At 37.1% G+C, this 22,007-nt stretch overlaps 1 protein-coding gene across 1 annotated transcript; it reads left to right on the forward strand.

Annotated features, from left to right (window-relative positions):
- Positions 1-1,063: 1,063 nt before the first annotated feature.
- Positions 1,064-20,831, forward strand: LOC139135380 (aminopeptidase N-like). Its single transcript, XM_070702741.1, has 15 exons — positions 1,064-1,935; positions 5,802-6,072; positions 8,974-9,094; positions 9,479-9,630; positions 10,280-10,393; positions 10,889-11,026; positions 12,040-12,171; positions 13,890-14,068; positions 14,338-14,414; positions 14,832-15,169; positions 15,647-15,723; positions 16,969-17,079; positions 17,381-17,686; positions 18,370-18,442; positions 18,990-20,831. Exons 1-15 carry the CDS (start codon positions 1,241-1,243, stop codon positions 19,128-19,130), a joined length of 2,925 nt encoding a protein of 974 aa, XP_070558842.1. The 5' UTR covers positions 1,064-1,240; the 3' UTR covers positions 19,131-20,831.
- Positions 20,832-22,007: the final 1,176 nt, after the last annotated feature.

A 22,007-nucleotide genomic window follows, 5' to 3' on the forward strand; every position in this document is an offset into this window, starting at 1 on the left:
GGTGCATGTGCATGACTACACAAGTCAAAAGTGTCCACCTCAATTATTAGCATTATGCAGTTAGGACTATTTAAAGACATACAGTCACCTGTAATCTAAATATGCCCATATATGGTCAAAGGGGCGTTCCTTGGTATTCAAAATGCCCATGTGAGGGCGCTGTTTTTAAAAAGCGGCCACCGCTTAAAATCTGTGATTGGTTAGATTTTCTCTTTCCATTGTAACCGTGGCAAAATCGGAACAGGTGACAGTATACCTTTACGCTAATAGTACTACGCACAATTCAAAGAAATGCATTCAATGCAATCTTTATTACACAACATATTAACTGATAGTTTAGTCCGGGAGTTTAGTATAGTACATGTTGATCAACATCAACCAAACACAAAGTAATACAACACATTAGCATTACACCATGTGACACACATTGTGACAAATAATCATATTAAAGTATAAATGTTTTTGTAAGTGTTGTTTTCCTCCACTTACTTTCAATTTCGAATTAAAGTGCTTTGAAGTTTTCTGTAATTTCTATTTTTTTTAACCATTTTATTTTATTTTGTAAATAGATGCACACAATTTATGCCGACAGGCAACCCATTAAAAACTTGTTCTTGACGACAAGTATTTATCTTTGCAACATACCGAAGTACTATGGACCATTTTATTTTCACTGTAAAATAATCGCAATCATACAAATCCATAATCCAATAACACTAGTCAGAATTCGTAAGATAATAGTTGTAAACATAGACACAAAACAGCACAGAACAGACAGAAATTTATTTCAGCTAAGAATAGATTTTCATTGTTTCACTGTGATATATTTTCACTTTGTCTAGTCTGATTTGATTTGATTTTAGCTGAAAAAAAGGTCCGGGAAAGTAAAGAAAATAAATTCAAAGTGAAAATAAAGTAATCCACATTTTAACAAAATCGGCTGAAAATATAACATTTCTTTCAGTCACTCGAATCCGAAATCGAATCCGAAACTCAATTTGAAACTGAGTCTAACTTCAGCATCGTCTTAACTTTCCATCCTTCTTGACACAGAGGGCGCACACATCGTTTCAAGGGTCATCTTGGGTCATCAGGCCTGACACAACCAAAGTCCAACGCAGAAAAACACCACCATGTAAACGCTGCTTCCACACGGTACTTACGGTAGTATCATTACCTGGACTAGTCTTTGGTTAAAGACCGCTACGCTCTGCCTCTCAACCTCAGCTCAAAGGTATCCATGGCATCAAACGAGTACGACCAGGAAAAGGGTGCCCGCCAACCGAAAGAATCAGACCCACTGATTGTTTCCCACAGAGGCAAGGGCTCACCAGCACCGGTAAAGCGAAAGTGCCTGTGTAGCTCTCAAGGTTGTTTCGTCACCAGGCTGTGGTCCATATTTACAATCTTTTTTATTTTACTCCTCGTTTCGGTCGCTGTTTTCATCACGTATTACCTCACAAGGAGACACTACATCGACACCTATGGTTTACCACCAGAGCCCCAAGCTCAACCAAGTCCAGCCTTTCACGGCCGACTTTCTGAAGATTTGAAGCCGATCAACTACAATGTAAGGGTCACCCCTTATTTAGATGAAGAAGACGGAGACAAAAGATTTACTTTTGACGGGGAAGTGGCCATACAAATAGAATGCTTCCAGAGAACAAATGTTATCGTTTTGCACACTTTAAAACTTGAGGTGAACACGTCCTCCATAGCTGTCGAAAATCTCAACACCAGCGAGAATGTAATCATAAGAAGAACTGATGGCGATCAAGAATATGACTTCTTCCGAATACACCTTGGTCGCTCCCTCTCGACGGGGAATCGGTACCTCGTGTCGATGCGCTACACCGGTACACTGAACAGCACCGACGCCAACGGTAGACTTGTTGGATTCTATCAGAGCTCGTATGAGAGTGACGGAGATACCAGGTTGGTTGCACTAGCAGTAGCTGGCAATGCTAATGCTTTTAAATATCACACAGTTTATTTCATGGAATTTGCATCGGAAGAGCATATTACAAATTACTGATTGATTGATCAATTTTTGGTAGCCTCAGTGGTACTACTGGTAGAGAAATCTTTCATTTGCTTGAAAGTGCTTGTACCTCTCTCCCCTGTCTACTAATCAAATACTACAAGGCTTAAACAACATCCTTCCCAGGACCAAAGAAATTTGCAACAATAAAGGGAACTTTTGCTTCCAATCACTCGTGCATAAAAGTTAAGTTTCAAGTTACAGTCTGCCTTCACCGAACGCCATGTGAAATGTGCAATTTGTGAAGTGAAAGTGTTGCAACATCATCAAAGTAACATATCTACATGCAAACACCCTTGTCTGGGGTCTATCAAACAGTAGTAAATAACAGGAAAAAAGGAATAAAAATCTGCAGTATTTTGTACATTGAACAAACACTAATTTGGTATATAATAGCTTAAAAGCAAAGTGCTGACGGAAAGTGGGTGTGTTACTTTTAAAGCGCATGTGATCAAAAATCGAACTTTGACCCTTTTGTAAATCACATGATAAACCACTCATCATCCAAAGAACTAGGCCTATATATTCAAATTAGCATATCACATGAAAATCACATTTATTTACTTGACTACATGTTTGTTTTTTACTTATTTAGTCGTGTTCACAAAATTACATTATCATAGAAGCAAACCCATAAATTAACATAATATATTCACTATATACCGGTACAACTAGAAAATAAGCTTTTCATTTGAAAACCTTTACCAGCTTGTTCCACATCTTTTGATACAATTCCAATTAAGCTTATGGTGCACTCAAGTAATATCTATTTTCACTGAGTGTAGCACTAGTAGTGCAGTAATTTGAATTTTCACAAGGTTCCAAACAAGAATTGCATTCCATTCTAATTAAACAGTATGTATTAAAGATTGAATCATGTAGCTAGTCTCAACAATATGTTGATGTTGTTGACTTTAAAGCTGTAATGTCTCCGGAGACCACAGACTTTTAGCAACAACTTCATTGTTATCGCAACGAAAAATTAACATAGTCATCATGACTATGTTAAAGGCATGCAACAGACGGCCAAATTGGTATGACTCATACAAATTTGGCCATCTGCTGCATGCCTTTATGAATAAATTCACTCTTGAACAGAACAAATATTATAAACATGAGGTGTTTTTGTTATGGCCAGTACCCCGGTAAATGTTGTCAGGGTTTCCCCAGTCATTTTACCGGGGTTCCCCTTGGTGTATCAATGCAATCAGATTAGGGGCAGTAGAAATGTTACCAGGTTCTCAATGCAAATCATTGACCAATACTTCTAAACCTTAGCAAAAATACTGACATATATCACTTGTTCCGGGTAATTACAAGTGAAGTTGTGGTCCCATCAACTTTAGATATATCACTCATGAAGATATAACGGTACATTTAACGCATGGCATATTGGGTTGGGGTGAGGGGCAAGGATCTAAGTTAAGCTATTCCCATTCTCTGTCATATGCCATATTTATGGTGAATACTCCTTGTAGTGTATATAAATAGTGAGTATTCAAGGAGTTAGTAGGTATGGTAAGGTAACTTCAAGAAATTTGTAAATCAACTTGATGTTCATATCCCAGTTTCCAAACAGAACTCTGGATAAGACAACAGCCAGTGAAAATGGATTGTGAGAGCAAACATGCAAATTGAAACACGATTTCATGACATTTTTTTAACCCTAAAAACACAAGTGCAAAATTTGAAACATTGTTCAATAATTCTAAATCTTCAAGATTCTGTTTAGGTATGATATTGAAATAGTGTTCCCGTCACAACAAATAAAGATTGAATCTTTTGCACAGCAACATATGCTTTTACTTTTCTTGCTTTTGTGAAAAGTAAGTCATCTGATGTTACGAGCAATTCATACTGCCCTCTAGTATTTTCAGTGTCACTCTCTGTAGGATTTATGCAAAGTGGCACATACTACACGACTTACGAATTTCATTGATATCACTGATCAAAGTGTATGCAGGCAGATAGATGAATTACTTCAAGCACTATCAACAACTCATGATACAGACAGATAAACCCTTTGAGTGCCAAAGTCAATTGATATCACCTTTATAAAATATGTCCTTGTCGATTTTTTTTCAGAATTTGCCAAAATTGTAGCTGAAAAGTGATATCAATTAAAAGTGATTATCAATTGTGATGAAAAGTGATATCCATTTGGTCCAAAATAATAAACAAATTACGGAAAAATTTATAAAAATTGATAAGGGACTGGTCAGTTTCTTCAGCCTGGGGGGGGAGGGCCGGTGGATTCATGGGGGGGGGGGTTCACCCTGTTTTTGACTTTGGTGATAGGGGGGGGGGGTCACCATGTTTTTGAAATGCCCAATAGGGGGGGTCAGTGTGTTTTTGAATTTTGACACAGGCTCATCATTGCCTAAAATGCTAGTGTCAGCCACAAAATTCATCATTCAGTTGTATTTTTCGGCGCGCCCTTTGGGCGCGTAACTTAATAATCAGTCATATTTTTCAGCACGCCCAACTTTAACATATCAAGCATACATACATCAGAGATATCTGTATGTTCAATATTTTCAGCGTGCTCTTCAAGCTCATTACTTTAATATATCATACATCTTTCAGCATGCCCTTCAGGTGCATGACTTTAATATACAAGGCATATATATCAGAGATATCAGGATGTTTCATATTTTTTGGTGCGCCCTTCGGGCGCCATACTTTCAGAGATATCTTGATGTTTGCTAAGTGAAAGTGTACCATTATGAAATCTGCATTTCATATGAAAAGGATGACAAATTCCTGATACTTTTCTGTTCTCTCTGTGAGAATTCAGTATGAGAAAGCAACATGCACAAATATTTCACAATATATATTTGATACAGTGACTTATTTTAGAGATAGAAAAATGACAAGATATCTTTCCTTCTCATTGATGCAATTATTTTCCTTTGTTTCATAGGTTTTCTGTAGAAAGATGCTTTTTTATGAACAAAATAAACAGTTAAAAAAGGCAGTTTTTGTCATTATTAGCTGTGCTTTTATGGTTTCAATGTTACACAAGAAAAGGTCCTCTCAGACACTGTACACATCAGATTTGGCTAAAAAAGCTCTCTATGGCTCCTCAGTAGATTTAATTGGATGGTTGGCAAGTCTTAACACCCATCAAAGTTTTTGATTCACTGCTTTTTCCTCTTTGATATTAATGATTGACATCCATTTCTGTACAACAGTTCAGGACATCTGGTTAAGCAGAGAAAGTGTGAAATACATTCACAGCTCATTCAAAATACAGCTCATTCAAAATGTACTGTATTTAAACTTTAAGATTGACACTTTGAAATTCCTATCTTACAACTGACATGTCAACAATTTCACTAAAACATAGAATGACTATTTAAAATATAAATATATGTAAAATGTAAAATATAATATATATATATATATATATATATATATATATATATATATATATATAATATATATATATATATATAATTAATTTATGTCCATCTTTTGTTTTACCTTTGTCGCGCCGGGGGGGGGGGGGGTCACCCTGTTTTAGAAATTTGGAATAGGGGGGTCATCCTGTTTTCAAAATTTGGAATAGGGGGTCAGCCACTTTTTGACGTCGGCAAAAAATAATCCACCGGGCCCCCCCCCCAGGCCGAAGAAAACTGACCAGTCCCTAAAATGTTGCAGTAGAATTTTGGAGGAAAAAATTACAACACTCAAAGGATTAATGTAAGCCAGTAGTTGAACTGTTTAAATGATATCTGTACTAATCATGTGCATTCAGATACCTGGCATCCACACAGCTTGAAACAACCTACGCAAGACGAGTCTTTCCCTCCTTTGACGAACCTTCCTTCAAGGCTACATTTGGCATCACGGTCGTCCACCGAAACAGCAGATCGGCAATTTCCAACATGCCCATTGTCAGAAACGAGATTGACGGAGAGTGGAACACTACCATGTTCGACACCACTGTGGTCATGTCAACTTACCTGGTGGCAATTGTTGTGTCGGACTTTGAGTACAAAGAGACAGTTACCGACCATGGGATACAGGTGAGACAAAGCATAGTGTTTGATGAAAAAAAAAGACACAATTGTCATCATAGCTGGTTACTCACTTGGTTAATCAAATAAAAATAGACTGACTTGATTAAAGGGACATAAGCTGTAACTTGTGGCAAGTTTTTCAGTATTTTGCTTCTGTATATCAATTACCGTGTCTGACCCTAATCCGTTTGTCATGCTGAAATTTCGAGTATTCTTTTTGTCAACACAGCTTCTATGTGTGTAATGATCATTGTTTATTGTTTACAAATGAATTCTAGTCTGGACTTGAATATAATTTTCAATAATAACAATGGAAATTAAATAGGTTGTGTTGATATGCTAAATACTTGGTACTAAGCTACATTTTAGGGATTCAATGCAGAAACTGTAGGGAAACCACAAACAAAAATTTTGAAAAAATAGCCAAAAGATACAGCTTATGGAGCTTTAAATGGTTTAAAAACATTTTTATTGTTCTAATAAAATGCCTGTATACATCTCCCTGGTCTAGTTCTGAGACTAGTTGGTATGAAGATGCACAGTTGTGGACGCAGAACATATATTGGTATGAACATAAATGAAGCATACTGTCTTCTCTATTGTTTAAGAGTCCTCAAATAACAATGACTAAATCCTATTTTAATCCTGCTATTTGTTGAATGTTTTGCACACAAAGCATTGACTACAAATAAAACATTCATTTTGACTGATATTGTACAAAAGAGGTATCACAGCTATTATATCTTGTAATGTGATGTGATCTTCTGTTTAGTTCTATGCAAGCCAGGCACTAAAACAATAATTAAATGTCATTACCGTACTCGTCCGAGTATAAGCCCTTGCTCGTGTATAAGCCCTCTTACTGATTTCAGAGGATTTTTAAAATGCATTACATCCGTGTATAAGCCCCTACCCTAGTGTAACTCAAATACAGAAAGGTTAGGAGAGTATATTTGGGCATTCAACTTGGTAAAATTACTTTTAGATAATAAAGAAACTATTAAAAGATGTTAAAACAATGGGAAACTGGAGTTCCCTTGACAGCATCGCAAGGAAAAGGAAACGTTTTTCCAGTACTTTCTTGATTCTTTGTGACTGCTCACCCCGTCCCTAAATAGAATAGTCTCACTCACATCTGCCATGTTTATTTTTATTCACGACCACAATGTTTTCATCCTCTAAACATGCAGTTTCTTTTGTTTGAAGCAATATCCTTTCCTTTGTGAAGACTTTTTCTTGGTGACTATTACAATTTTCACTGCTATGTTGTTGTTTTCACAAGATGTAGCCGGTTTAATACTGGAATGTTGAGTTGCCTTTCCGTGTAGGCAGTGCATGCCAGTTCACATTACTGTTGATCAGCAGCATACATGACGTCTTTCTTTCATGTTTGGGGTTTTCTTTGTCCATGGCAGATAACATTGGGTCGCTCGAGTATAAGCCCCTCCCCTAGTTTTACCACGGTTTTATGTTGCTGAACCGGGGGCTTATACTCGGACGAGTACGGTATTGCCAAATACAGGGATTTCACTACATGCACGTACATACTGAAAGTACAGATAATTTCAATCTCCATTTTTGATAAGTGTGCTTTCCTGTAACATAAAAAATTACCTATCATACCTCAATCTCTGGAGTATGCTTTGAGTGGATTTCTACATGGTTGTCACGTGCAGAAACATTTTTTCAACCTGTTCCAATTGGTCTCCAGCTTAGTTGAAGTTTGCTCTTCAAAATAGTAACCATAGTAAATTTCAATGCACAAACGAATTGGCCGTTTTACTAGCATCTTATGACATGATAAAACATTAAAATTCATCTGACATTTATGAAACTGTTTTGATTAAACTATGTATATTTAAACAAGATTGTTGACTATGTCAAGCTGATAGTAAAGTTTTTCCTTGCAATGGCTTTTGCCATCCATGGTCCGGGCCGTCCCTCCTTTGTGGAGGGGCCATGTTCCATCATGCCAGCCATGGTCCCTCCATTGTTGAGGGACCTTGTTCCATCACAAAAAAAGTTAGAAAGGCTATAAGCATTAGAAATTAAATGATGCTGTGATACTGGTAGCCTTGCGCTTTAGTTACCACGACAATTTCCATCCTGTACAAAGAACCCAATTCTTACAACCCAATGAAAGTGTTCTGCATATTTGTCTTATTATGAGAGAATTTTATCAGGGAGTTGAAGGATTCTTAGATCTTTGACAGCCCACTTATTGCTTTCCATTTTTAATCAGGTTGTTATCCTGATTACCCAATGTTCAAATTTTCCCCTTTGAGAAAATTTACAAATTAAGTCATCAAAAATGTATGTACAGTGTTTAGATCATTCTACTACGTTGGTTTTGTTATGGTATGATCAGCTTTTGTTCTGGGTGTAGTTTCTTGTTCTAGTCCCAATATCATGTAAATTTGTCCTACACTGTTCATCTTATCAATGCAGCCTGTATATATGTGATATTCAATTTTATTGTTGACAAGTGAATTTTATTCTGTATTAGATTTAATTTGTCAACAATAACAAACTAATATTGCATCTTGTACTCAATATATGGCATTGGCAAGACTGATACATTTTATGCTTCAAATACTTTAAAGGTATACCGTCACTTGTAATCTAAATATGCCCATATATGGTCAAAGGGACGTTCCTTGGTATCCAAAATGCCCATGCGAGGGTGCTGTTTTTAAAAAGCGGCCACCCGCTTAAAATCTGTGATTGGTTAGATTTTCTCTTTCCATGGTAACTGTGGCAAGTTGGAACAGGTGACAGTATACCTTTAAGGAGTGGAGTGAAAACATTCATTCATTGTGTTTGTCCAAAAAAAAATGATTCTCTGAAAAGCTACAGTCATTGTCCATCAAAACTAGTTTTCCCTGTGTGTTCATGGTTTTTTTACAGTTCCGAGTGTGGTCAACTGCTGACAACCTGATTGCCACTGAGTATGCGCTGGAGTTTGGTAGTGAATGCCTGACGTACTTTGAAGACCTGTGGGGTATCCCGTACCCCTTGCCTAAAATGGGTAAGTTGGTGAGTTTGTGGGGTGACAATAAAGCACTGAACTGTCAACACATTCCAACTTTTTACTTACTTTTAAAATAATTTTGCAATTCCCTGAAACAGTGATAAAAAAGTACCTGAGTTACCGGGTAAGTTTTTTAGATAATCTTCTCTTTCTGCTTCTCTCAAGATGCCTTTCAGAGCATGTTGTACATACATAGAAGTAATTTTCCTATGCATTGTTGTGCTTTTTTTGATGCAAAAGAAATATTTGATTCTTGCTTGCAAATCTTATCTCATTTTGGCTCAGTTCTTTACAAACGCTATAAAGGTTATTTGGCATTGAAAAATAACATTGATATAAGCAAAATGTCTAATGTGAGTTCCGTGCGTGCTTCTTTCATAGATATGATAGCACTGCCCATGTTCAGTTCTGGAGCCATGGAGAACTGGGGTCTGATCACATACCGTGATTACAGGATGCTGGTTTTTGAAGACGATCCTCCATCACAGAGACAAGCAGCAGCATTGGTGATAACCCATGAGTTAATTCATATGGTAAGTCTCATCTGGGCAGGATATGTTCAGCCTCTATTGGGCATTAAACTAAACGCTCTGACTGCCGTTACTGCTGTACTCGGCATCAGTCATTCTATCAGCAAAGAGTTGACCAATTTGTTATAGTTGTTTATTTTTAAAAGAAATCATATTGTAAAATTTAGTGCAAAGCATCTCATGGCACTTGAAATGGGTGTAACGTTTTAATGCCATCCATTATGCAAACTATGAACTTGTAATTTTGTTGACAAAGGACAGTTTTGTCGCACAAATATTAGCAAGCACCCTTGATCATGTTCATGCAATGTTAAAATATTCATTCATATTCAAAAGCAATGAATCAATCATTCCTAACACCAGATAAATATTGAATAATTGTCAAAATAACTTGGGTCTCTAGATCAAATTAGTTTTAAATTAATTGATAAGCCCTAGAAAACACGGTGATGTCTGGGCTTTGATCCTTACACAGTGGTTTGGAAATCTGGTCACACTGTCTTTGTGGGATGACACCTGGCTCAATGAGGGATTTGCTACATATTACATGGTGTCAGGAGTAAATAACCTCAATGCTGACTGGATGATGGTAAAGTAGAAATGTGTGCTCTGAAAGGGTAATGCCAGTTTCAATGTTGATCTGTCTTCACAGTGGTTCGGCAACCTAGTGACTCTAGCCTGGTGGGATGATACCTGGCTGAACGAAGGTTTTGCAACATTCTATGAGAAGGCTGGTGTGGAAAGACTAAATCCTGACTGGCAGATCGTAAGTGCTGTATATCACATAAATGTTTGATCTTGTCAGTGTTGTTGTCAGACCTTGTTACTGCCAAGCTTTGGTATGACCTTGTCATTTTGAGTGGAAAAGTGGATCTGTATATACTTTGAAAAGGGGATTAAAACTTGCTATAAAAAGAAAGAGCCTTACTTTTAAAAATATTCAGGAAAACTAATGAGATCATAGGAGCAAATTATTACTGATCATGAAGGCAGGTTTCAGTGGATTCAGTTACATTCAGGGTAAAAGTTTACCCACAGTAGCTCTATCAAAATATTTCTATCTGCACTGTTCATTAGTTCATGACTGTTTGCTCTGTACTCTGTTCATTTCTCTTAAATTTCACACTAATTCCATGGTATGAAACATGTCAAAAAATGTCAGTCATTCATTTGGAAGTTGCACATCTTGAATTTAAAAAAATGCATATTTCAGCCACATAAATAATGTTTTTATTGCATTTCAACACTTTCTGTTCATCAGTATGAACAATTTTACCAAGACATGGTGACGTTTGATTCATTACGGGATGATGGACATTTTGGCTCTCATCCCACAGTGATGCCTGTTGGCTGGTATCATGAGTTGAGAGGTCAGTTCGGATCCCAATCCTATGAACGGGTAAGAGAACGTAGCTGTTATTGGCTGGCATGCCCACCAGAATCTTATTTTCTCCTTAAATGCTAAAAGTTACAGTTTTAGGAATTATTTTAACATATTAAGGTTTTCTTAGCAATAATAAAAATACAGGCAAAAACTGAAGAACAATGGGCCACATTGTCGTTATGGTAGAAATCTGTGCCTGTCTAAGGGTTCCTTTTGGTGAATAAATGCAAACACACCCCCTAAGTTAATGTGTAATTGTACTACAGCCTGGCATGGGTCCGACATCTTCAGTCTTGCTCAAATGCTATGCAGAGAAGCAATACATTTAGACTCGACAAGTTATTGGTAGTATAATGCACCTCGAAAGTGAATGCCTCATACTTTTGCTCCAATGAAACTTCCAACCATTCTCTTGTAAAGACAAGAATAAAAATTCGGGGTTACAATGCAAAGTTTGGTACTAGAGAAACAAATTACCTAACATTTACCGATAAATGAAATTCAAAATGGCCGCTCTCTCTGTGTTAACTTTACGGGGAAGACCAAAATTTTTGATTTTGAAAAATAACAATGATGGTAAAAAGTTCTCTTTTACTCGAAGACTTTTAAAATGAGCCCCAACAAGTGGTAGATTAGAAAAGAATCATTAAAATTTGAGTCTGAATACATGTATCTGTCTCATCTCTTAGGCCCATTCTACCTGAATGCTGTCGTATATCATGTTTTTTAGTTGTGTACAGTATTTTTCTGATATTGATGAACATAACTTTACATCCATACCTCTTCGCATCAATCATTCTTCAAGATATTCTCTCCTTTGATGTTGACAATTCAATGTTGATATAAATTTGAAACTGATCTAATAAATGCCTGCGTAATTTCAGAATTTCTTAATTGCCTCCAGTGAAGCGGACTAGTTTGGGTACATAATTGACTTTGGTGGTAAATATATGCATGAGCTTACGAGAATGCTTGCTCACTTCAGTGTGATTAATAATTTATTATGTCATTTCTACTCAACTTCACAGGGTTCTGCTATGCTGATGATGATTATATCTTTTCTTGGAGAAGACGTCTTCTTTGAAGGAGTCAACAACTATCTGAGAGATAAAGCCTACGGCAATGCTGCCAGAGCTGACTTATGGAATCACTTGACACAGGTATAAACACCTAGCCATATCTGTATCATTGCACCTCATCATCAATTTTAAAGGTCAAGTTCAGGAAATGTCTTGCATCCATTGGAACCTCAATTCTCCAACTTGGAGAAAGAGTCCTCTGATTAAGGGTCTGTGATGGAGCTTGTAACCGATGTGTGTGCTATTGACAAATAAGAAAAAAAATTAAAGGGATAGTTCATCAAGGCTGATCTTTACATATGTGCTAGTTTTTAGGTCCCTTACTCCTGAAAAGCCATTCTTACAATTTATAACTTGCGTGATTTTTTTTACAAAAATGGACGAAAGTAGTGGCTAAATTGGCAGTTTAGGGCAGGGTATTTTGAATCATGGGTTAAAAGTGCCAAGCTTGGCACTTTCATCATGTGATATGGCAGGGACCATCTTTAGTTGGGTATGCCGCATTGTCATTCACGATCATACCAGGCCGTGCATATTTGTATAACTATTGTTTATGTTATGCAAATACACACGGTCTAGCGTGAACGTGAATGAATGGACAGCGCCATACCCATCGGAAGATGGTTACTGCCATATCATGTGATGAAAGTGCCGAGCTTGGGGCTTTTTTCCCCATGATTCAAAATACATTGCCCTAAACTGCAACTTCTGCCACTATTTTGTCCATTTTTTTGTAAAATATCGCACGAATTATGAACGGCGAAAATGGCTTTTCTGGAATAAATGACCCCACAGCTGGCACGTATGTAAAATCAGCCTTGGTGAAGTTCCCCTTTTAGAGGGCTGAGTGCGCCATCATCAGGCATTTCATGTTTTTTCACTTGTTATATCATTTGTCTGAGCCTTGCTCCTACCAGTGAAGGTGGTGGACAAACGAAATAGTAGCTGTAATTCACCAGTACCAGAAATTGATGAAAATGAGTCTACGTGTTCAGTAATCTAGTGTTATTAGAGCTAGAACCAGGGTGATATAATTTCTTTGCTCATCACCATTTTATTACAATGCTTGTTCATCACAATTTCAAGATTGTTGCCGAACCAAGTAATCAAAATATTTTCTCATCAAGAAAAAATTACAAAAAAATATTGTCAAGAGACACTAGCACATGAATAATTTGTCTTGTCAAAGTTCGGATCAGTTTAGGTCTTTGTACATTCATGTCTCTGCGGAGATAGTTACTTTCAAAAACTAATAAGTGTGTGTGAGTTGTTTCTTTGTCACACCGCTAAATGGCATTTTTTTCAAATGAACCATCACATTTGCTCATGATACGAAGAGTTGAATAATTAATATCATGGTGTTATTGCTGATAGAAAATGACTGAACTGCAAAATAAAAAGTGATTGTAGAGTGAGGAAACGAGCTCTACAAACTTTTGACCTACATGGTTGCATACATGAGGGTATAAGTGTGCAATGACGTGACAGAACGAAATGAGGGGGTGGGGGAGGGAGTTTGGTACAAAGTGTGGTAAGTTCTGAAACCGATGATATATGATCCTATAAAGAACAACAATAATCCGATGGTTGTGTCCATACAGGTTTTGGAAAAGCACAATTATTCATGCATGAGGTTGATTAACCTGTTCACCCCCATGTCCCTGTAAACATGTCCACACTCACCTTTGTTAACAATGGGTTTGGGCCAAACTATGGTGGTGAAGGGGTTAAAAAGATTGACTCCTGGTGATGTTAGGGTCACTTCAATCTGTGAATACTTTGCATTGCACCACACACAGGCCGACGTCGGCAGAGGAAACCACAGTGTCGAAGAAATCATGGATCCCTGGCTTCTGCAACTTGGCTATCCTGTTGTCACGGTAACCAGGACAGCCAATCAAGTGACAGCAACGCAAGAACGGTTTCTACTTGACCCCAATGATGAACCTTTGATACCGGGAGAATATCCTGAACTAGGGTAAAGGATGTTGCATTGCATTCAAGTGTTGAAGTTTTGGTAGAATTTGTTTGTTTGATATTTGATTTCAGCTTAAAATTTTTCCTGATTTAAGCAGCTAAGTCAAATATCATTTGCAAAATATGAATATCCTAATTGACTCTCAAGTGACCTAGTGGTAAGCTTTGACTTAAAAATGTTCAAAAGAAAACTTCTATAGCAGAGTATATAAGATTATATACTGTACTTGAATGTTGTAGACTATAATTGCTATCTTTTATCTGTAACAGGCCATGGTCTATACCACTAACATATATCCATAGAGATGGATTTTCACTCCAACAACAGTGGTTGACTTCAGAATCAGGTTCGTGAGATGATCAGAAAATTCATTTATGATTCTATACATGGTTTACCATGGACTGATAAAGGTGTACACTATCCTAGTTAGGTGTATAGGTGTTCTGAATGAACGAAGTTCATGTCCATTTTAAGAGATGGTACATTCTGTCGCTGGTTATTTGGAGTGAACTGACTGTTAGTCATCCTGTTTAAAGTGATATCCCTCATGAAAAGTATAATTCCCAAAACAACCCTCAGGAAAAGTGTAGAATGGATGAATACATTGTATGTACCCAGCAACAAGAGATGAAATCCTGTATTCCCTGTTGCTTAGAGCTGTCTCTTCATATTGAATGGTGTCATCTAGAAAGTCTTCATGGTGTTCTAGTCATGCTCAATCAATTGTTTTCTGACTATATTATGATTTGTCCTTCTTTTCCAGTGACCTTTAACCTGTCTGGTGCTGGTGCAGGTGATTGGCTGTTGGTGAACATTAACCAGACTGGATACTATAGAGTCAATTACGATGATGATAACTGGATGAAGTTAATTGATCAGTTGAAGCAAGGTCACCAAGCACTAACAAATCAGAATAGGGCAGCTCTGGTTGATGATGCCTTCAACCTTGGCCAGGCCCAGAGGGTGAACTTCACCATTCCGCTGGAACTCATGGGTTACATGACTAATGAAATGGACTACGGACCCTGGAAAGCCGCCGAGAATGGCGTCAAGTACATTGACAGAATGTTGAAAAGATCAGCCCTGTATGGCGATCTTAGGGTGAGCTGATAGCTATTCTTTGTGATCAGGGATTGTACCCTTATGTCTTCCTTCAGTGTTGATGCTCTGGTGATTATGTGGTTACAAAAAAAATAAAACAATGTCCATCACAAACAAGTGATTTAAGAAAAGCTTCATAATTGTGTATTTCAACCCCATGTATTTGTTTGCCATCGTCTACTTTAAGTACTTAGAATTCCTGATAACATTGAGTCGGAATAATCATTTTAGGTGTACATTCAGATGATTTTTTGTCACATATTACAATCTTGTTTGATAAAAGGTTATCCTGGGTCATAAAACTTGGTGTAGAAAGATTTACAAATGATTTTTTCGTATAAAAAAACATATATAAACAAAATAAAATTATCATTAAATGAAAGTTACATATTGTTTTAGAAAGACATTTCGTAATCGTAATTTGAACACCTTCATTTGTCATCCTCAGTGTCTTTGCCATGTTTTCCTTTTTTCTAGAGATTTGTAAACACCCAGATTAGTCCTCTGTACAGTCAGTTTGGATGGCATCTGACAGCATTGGATCACGTAGACTAGTAAGTATAGAGTCTCCTGTCTTTTCTGATTTACAGAATTATTTGGAAACTACACACATTTGTCATCAAATGAAAGTGCACGTTTGATGAAGCGGGGTCTGGCAACACCTAAAATGTCTCTTTTTTTCAGGAGAGACTTGCTGAAATACATCAGTGTTGAATTCACTCATTTTGCAATATTATTTGTCAACATGGACTCTTTTGACCCCTGATACAAGTTCTCACTCTAGTTCAAGTCTCCATGAGTTTGCAGGAGGCACTCACAATCCACATAGTGATCAGAATTAATCCTTTCACCACCTTTGTTTGGCCCAATCCCGTTGTTATCAATGGTGAGTGTGGACCTGTTTACAGGGAACTTGGGATGAACAGGTTAGCTTGCAAAAAATTGGGCTTCCAGCAATGAGCAGTGTTTCAGCCTGTCCGCTGTTAATCCTCTTTCTCCCAAGTGGTATTTATTTCTATGGTTTTTTGTATGGAGCCTGGTAAAAAGGGGATTAATTGGGTTTTGGAACCTGTTCTGTGCATTATTTCTCTGTTGTTCTCCAGTCCATATCTTGTCCTTATAAGGCTCTTATGAAAAGATATTATTATCGTATTGTCAGTGTTGTATACTTGCTTGCACAATCATCCGACAGTTCACCATTGTCTTTGTGAAACAATGCAGTTGCTTTTTGCACTTGCAAGTTAGATTAACATTTCATTTATTGTGTATGAGTGGAAAAATGTTTTTGAAGGTTTCAATGCACAGCCTAGAAAGAATTGTTCCATTTAAATGATGAGAAAATTATCCCAAGCTAACAGCTAAATCCATGGCTATGGTGGTGATATTGACTTCTATGCTATCCATAGTTAAGCTGATTCCACCTTTAGGTTCACTGAAATGGAATTTAGAGTTTTTCACTGTTTGCTTCCAAGGTCTACAATTTAAGTGATCAATCAGTGTTGCCAGATTAGAAAATTGCTGGCAGTCTTCGGTTTTTATCAGAGAAAATTGAAATTGTTCTCAAAATTATCATTTAACCCTATAGAGAGGGTAGTTTCCCTCTGGAATCCTTATGATTTCTCTGGAATTCTTAAAAGTTAATTTTCTATGGACAGTGACATTATTACATTCACAATGTGAATTGTCATATTTATTTGTTCCGTAGTTTTCACATCTGCTGACAAAGAAATATAAGAATAAAAGAATTTTATTGCAAGATGAATAGTTTCAGACTGTTCAAATTGCATCTTTCTCAACAGTCATAGCGCAGTAGTTGGCATTCGAATGGCATGTAACTACGGCAACAGAAATTGTACCAACAAAGCTGGAGAGGTCTTTGATGAATGGTTAGAAGATCCCGTGTCATACAGGTGAGCAAAGACAGCCGCCATTTTGGATTTTAAATACTGGTAAATTTTTGGTAATTTCTCTTCCGTGTACCAAAATCCCCTCCCTCCATGATTTTAATCGTAAATTATGAAATAGAATGGTCTAAACTTTCCTTGAGGAAAGTTTGAACAAAAGCTTAGAAGTTACAGTTTCATGACATGTACTACCTTAAGGTTACCATGGTAAAATATTTGTATCATATGATAATACCATGTTTGGTCTAGCATTGCAGCAATTTTTATTTTCATTATTGCATACATCTATATCTGTATCATATTACAGCCTTAGCATAGATATCAGAGCCACTGTTGTATGCATTGGCCTTATGAACGGAGATGAAGTCGAATGGGACGCTGTCCACGCCGTCCTTGAGACCACACGTGGTTCTCCAGATACCAGGCTTGCAGACGACCTCAAGCAAGCCCTGGCATGCAGCGCTAAGCCGTGGATATTACAGACGTACATGGACAAGTACCTGCACACCGGTGAAGCCACTCAGATTATCAGCTATGTGGCTAATACCACAACTGTTGGGTTTCTGCTGGCCTGGGATTATGCCCTGGAGCACTTTGAGACCCTTTTGCAGATGTAAGACAATACTTCCTCGTTTTACTGTACAGGCTGTCATATTTGTCACTTCCCATAGGATTACATTGAAATTTGCTGGAAAATCAATTTCTACCAATGTCATTTTCATGAAAATTTGCACAAAGCTCAGTCTAGAGAAATAAATAATACTGATCAAATAAAATCATATGGTCACCGCGCTAAATTTTGAGATAAACAGCATTGAATTTTTTCGTCCATAGAAAATGCATTGGTGAAAAAATGCTGACTCAGCATTTTTTCTCACAAATGGCAAAATTCATGGTCATTTATTTCACATACGAGCGCGGTGACCCCTATATTTTATCACACATTTTGATAATACTTACAAAGGAGAATCCAAAAATTGACAATTTAGAGAAATGACATTACTTTTAATTTTACCGATCGTACATCCTTAATGAAGGGGCTGAATTGATAGGTTTTTATGGGGTTTTTTGGTAGCATTTTCTTTAAAAGAATTATTAAAATGTTGGGTTTTTAAGATTGTTGTTGTTCCTCGCAATAATGCAGATGTGGCTCAAAGGTTACATATGTTGTTCTGAATACTTGCATGATGTAGTAGGTACTGCAGTGAGCGTTGTTTGCTGTATTGGACAGTAGAAAAAGTAACAGTTAAGGAGGTGAAAATTTGCTCAGCATCTAGTAATCCGTTTTCCTTTCAGTGATGAGACTGCAGCGTATGATTTGATGTGGCAGTTTAGCAACACCATGAACACACCAGCCGACAAAGACAAGGTACATTTTCTCAAATGGTTTGCTCTTCATTGTGAGATTTGTTTACAGATCAGAATAACTAGTATCATGTTTGATCTTTCTGTGAAAGATTTTCGAGGTACTTTGGTGGGTGGGTATGGACGACCAGTTCTTCAACAATGTTCTAATAGCGAATTGTAGAGATTACACTTAATTTTTCGGTTTACTTCTACAGACATTGAAAGAGCTCACGAAAGCAACTGTTCAAAATTTGGTAGCAGACTTTTTCTGAAAAGCATAACAAACTGATCTTTTGACCTCTCAGACAGTTGAAAGTGACAGTTCATCTAGAAGAGTGTCACTTTAAAATCATTTTTACATAAAACAATATTGCGTGCTCAAACGTAAATGTATATTAAAAAACAACATTTTTTAAAAATAATTGACCCATAGTTCTGAAATGAGAATGAATTTTGAACTTTCATCCTCAGTTCTTGCATCGATCTGGAACAGGCTGGTAGTTTCCATGGATCATTCCTTTACTACAAATTAACATTGTTCTTTTTGTCTTTTCATTGTCATTATCCAGTTGGATGACTTTGGCAGCAAATACAATAAGATGCCGGCAGACAGTGCTCTAGGTTTCTATAAGGCCAGGAGAAAAGTGCACACCAATATCCAGTGGATGGAGAAGAACTATCAAGAAATTGAAGCCTTTCTCAAAACATGAGATGGTTTATTAATTCCATAATCCTTATCCATCTCTATGATTGACTGCAATATGTGAACATCATTTACTTTTCGTATTCTGAGTCATTACTCAAGCTAAAATTTTAATTAGTCAATGGCAGTACTTGTAGATATCTGTTGTAAAAACAGGATATTCAGCAATACAACAGACAAATTGAAGTCACTAAACTGGGTTTTTTTGCAACAATTTAACAGTAGCTGGTTCGAGCTGAATGGTTGTGAGTAATTGTGCTGCAAAGTGAATCAGGTTCATATTGAAAAGTGACCACTGAACTAGACTGTCAACGGAACAAGTTAGCATTTTAGGAGTGTTACCGTTGAAGGAAAACTTGCGATTGTTTACATTTTTCTTGCCATCATGGTTAAGTGTTAGAAGTTCTTAATTCTTCTGCATGGTGAATTACAACCTTCCTATTCACATACAGTGGGCTGCCCCTCTTGCAGTACTTATACAGATGTCCCACTTGATGATGCAGTATCTTGTACTGATATGTATGATTATATCAACCCTGTATTTACAGGGTCATGTCGGTTTAGGAAATTGCTGTTAGATAATTAGAAAATAACAACCTGACATCTGGGCATATGACTTGAAGAAATTTGCTGCCTATGCAAAGCATAACCTAGTCCAGATAATCTCAGCAAACCTATATCGGAAATCACCTTGACCTGTCTGATGGATAGACAATTGTAAAATGTCATCTTGTCAGCCGTAATTTTTCTGGTGCGGACAGGCAGTTCCTAAAGTATCTATAATTGTGCTTTAAGTTCACTCACAAAATTCATGATTACAATTAAAGTATGCTATGCTGACTTATGACATGGTTTTTGTGAGCTTTTACGTCACTTGTTATAGTAGGAGACACAGCGAAATATCCATGCCATGTACACTTACAGGTCATGTATTTAGCTCTTGAAATAGTGACAAATGTTTGGTGAAGAAAATGGCGCTTTCCAGGATATTTTGTTCAATGCATCGTAATTGCTAAAATGTCACTAACTATGAACAACATGGGCTAATGTTGTGTTCCATTCGTAGAGATTTTATAACGAACTAAAAATTAATAACATTAAACATGAATGCCGCCATAATAATTAATATGGTGTGATGTGAGGGAAAAAAAGTAACTCAGACACTTTTGTAATATCCCTAGTGCATTAAAAAACCACTACATGCAGATATCTTCTAATAATTAAAGAAATCTGACGTGTTATGTTAATATCTTCACAAAAATTAAGGTCGCCAAGTCGATTAGAGGTATTTTATTAGCCGCAATATCCCAACTTTTCATGAAAAGCATGTGCCTTATCCAGCAAAGTACAAAGTCCCATGATCCCGTGCATTTATTGGCATTTTTCGAAAAGTCACGGTAACATTTTGATTTTGTTGATTGGGATCTACTATTAACAGCTCTTGCCTACCCCCCCGGAGGTTTGTATCTTTCCCTTGTAGATGAATTTAGTTAACATTTTCATGCAGTTCCCTCTAGTCAGTGACTTGCCAGGCAGTCAAGTAGTTGCTCGAAAACAGTCAAAAATTTTGTACTTATTCTTGATCAGATTGTCGAAGGAGTGATATTTGAGCATTTGTATATTATAAAGAGATTTTGATCTATCCAAGGTATTAAGTGGGACTGAAATAAATATTGCTCGAGACAATAAAGTGTGGATGGTGCCTAAGTACGTGGTCTACATCCAGTACATTTGCCACTACAAATGACACAAACATAATTTTTATGCTTCAGAGAATGGAAAACAAACGTTCGTCTTGGAATTTTCCCCAGTGTTGAACCATATCGAATGAAGACCCTACCACATATAAAACTTGCCCCAGTCGCTTGGCTTTCCTGGGTTACTATGGGCCATCGCATTCACCTTACGATGTAACGCAACAGCCTGTCAATATTGCTTCAATTTGCCTTCAATTTACCACACATTACAGACACGTTATTGTCACAGAATGGGATTGCTTTCGATTGTAAACGTGAAACCATCACTTCAACTTAATATTTTATGTGCTTCTTGGGAATATACCAAGCAATTGCAGTTGATATACAGAACTAAAATGCCGAGAAAATTGTCAAAAGATGCATTAAAATGTTGCTTCAACAAACAAATATACTGTGCCGTTAATATTCTAAATGTCGGTAAGGGTGCGGATATTTTGTACAACGCAATGTTTTCTTGTTACGGCAGATCTGACTTCCAAGTGAAGACATACAAAGCATTTGATCCGTGTGATGTCAGACTAAAGTACCAAGTGGTGCATGGGCGTTCGGACCGTAACCATCACAAAGAAAAAAACTTGCAGCTTTTTGAATTTCGTATAACACAGTCAATTAAAAAATAATTATATCCGCACACAGAAAACGCGATATACGTCTGACAAATTTATGACTACCTTCAGAAAGTACAATCATTATGTTAAGTAGCTTTTAATATACGGGTCTTTGGTTTGCGTTATTAACCATTCGTCACGTCGGAGTGAAACGATAAGCTTCAGTATCAGAGCGTCAAAGTTCGGCCGATGTTGGTGAAATCATTTGCCTTTAAGTGTCGCAGACGACACTTCACATTAGGCCTACAAAGTTCTACAACGCCTTGATTGGCGAGAACAAAAACGACTGTGGAGCTCAGAGCACATTTCTAGCAACGATGAGGCTCGCAAAACTTCTAGTTTTGGTAAGTGGACTTCGAGCTTCATATTGATATACTCTACTGTGTGATTATAATTTTGGCGGGTGTAGAGAAATTGCCGCCAAAACACGAACGGGGACTCTGGCGAAACATCTTTGCATGATTTGAGGCGCACACGTTCCGTGACACTATTTTGTACTGTACACCTTCGTCGCGGATT

This window comes from Ptychodera flava, chromosome 6 (assembly GCF_041260155.1).
Source record: "Ptychodera flava strain L36383 chromosome 6, AS_Pfla_20210202, whole genome shotgun sequence".
Taxonomy (NCBI): domain Eukaryota; kingdom Metazoa; phylum Hemichordata; class Enteropneusta; family Ptychoderidae; genus Ptychodera; species Ptychodera flava.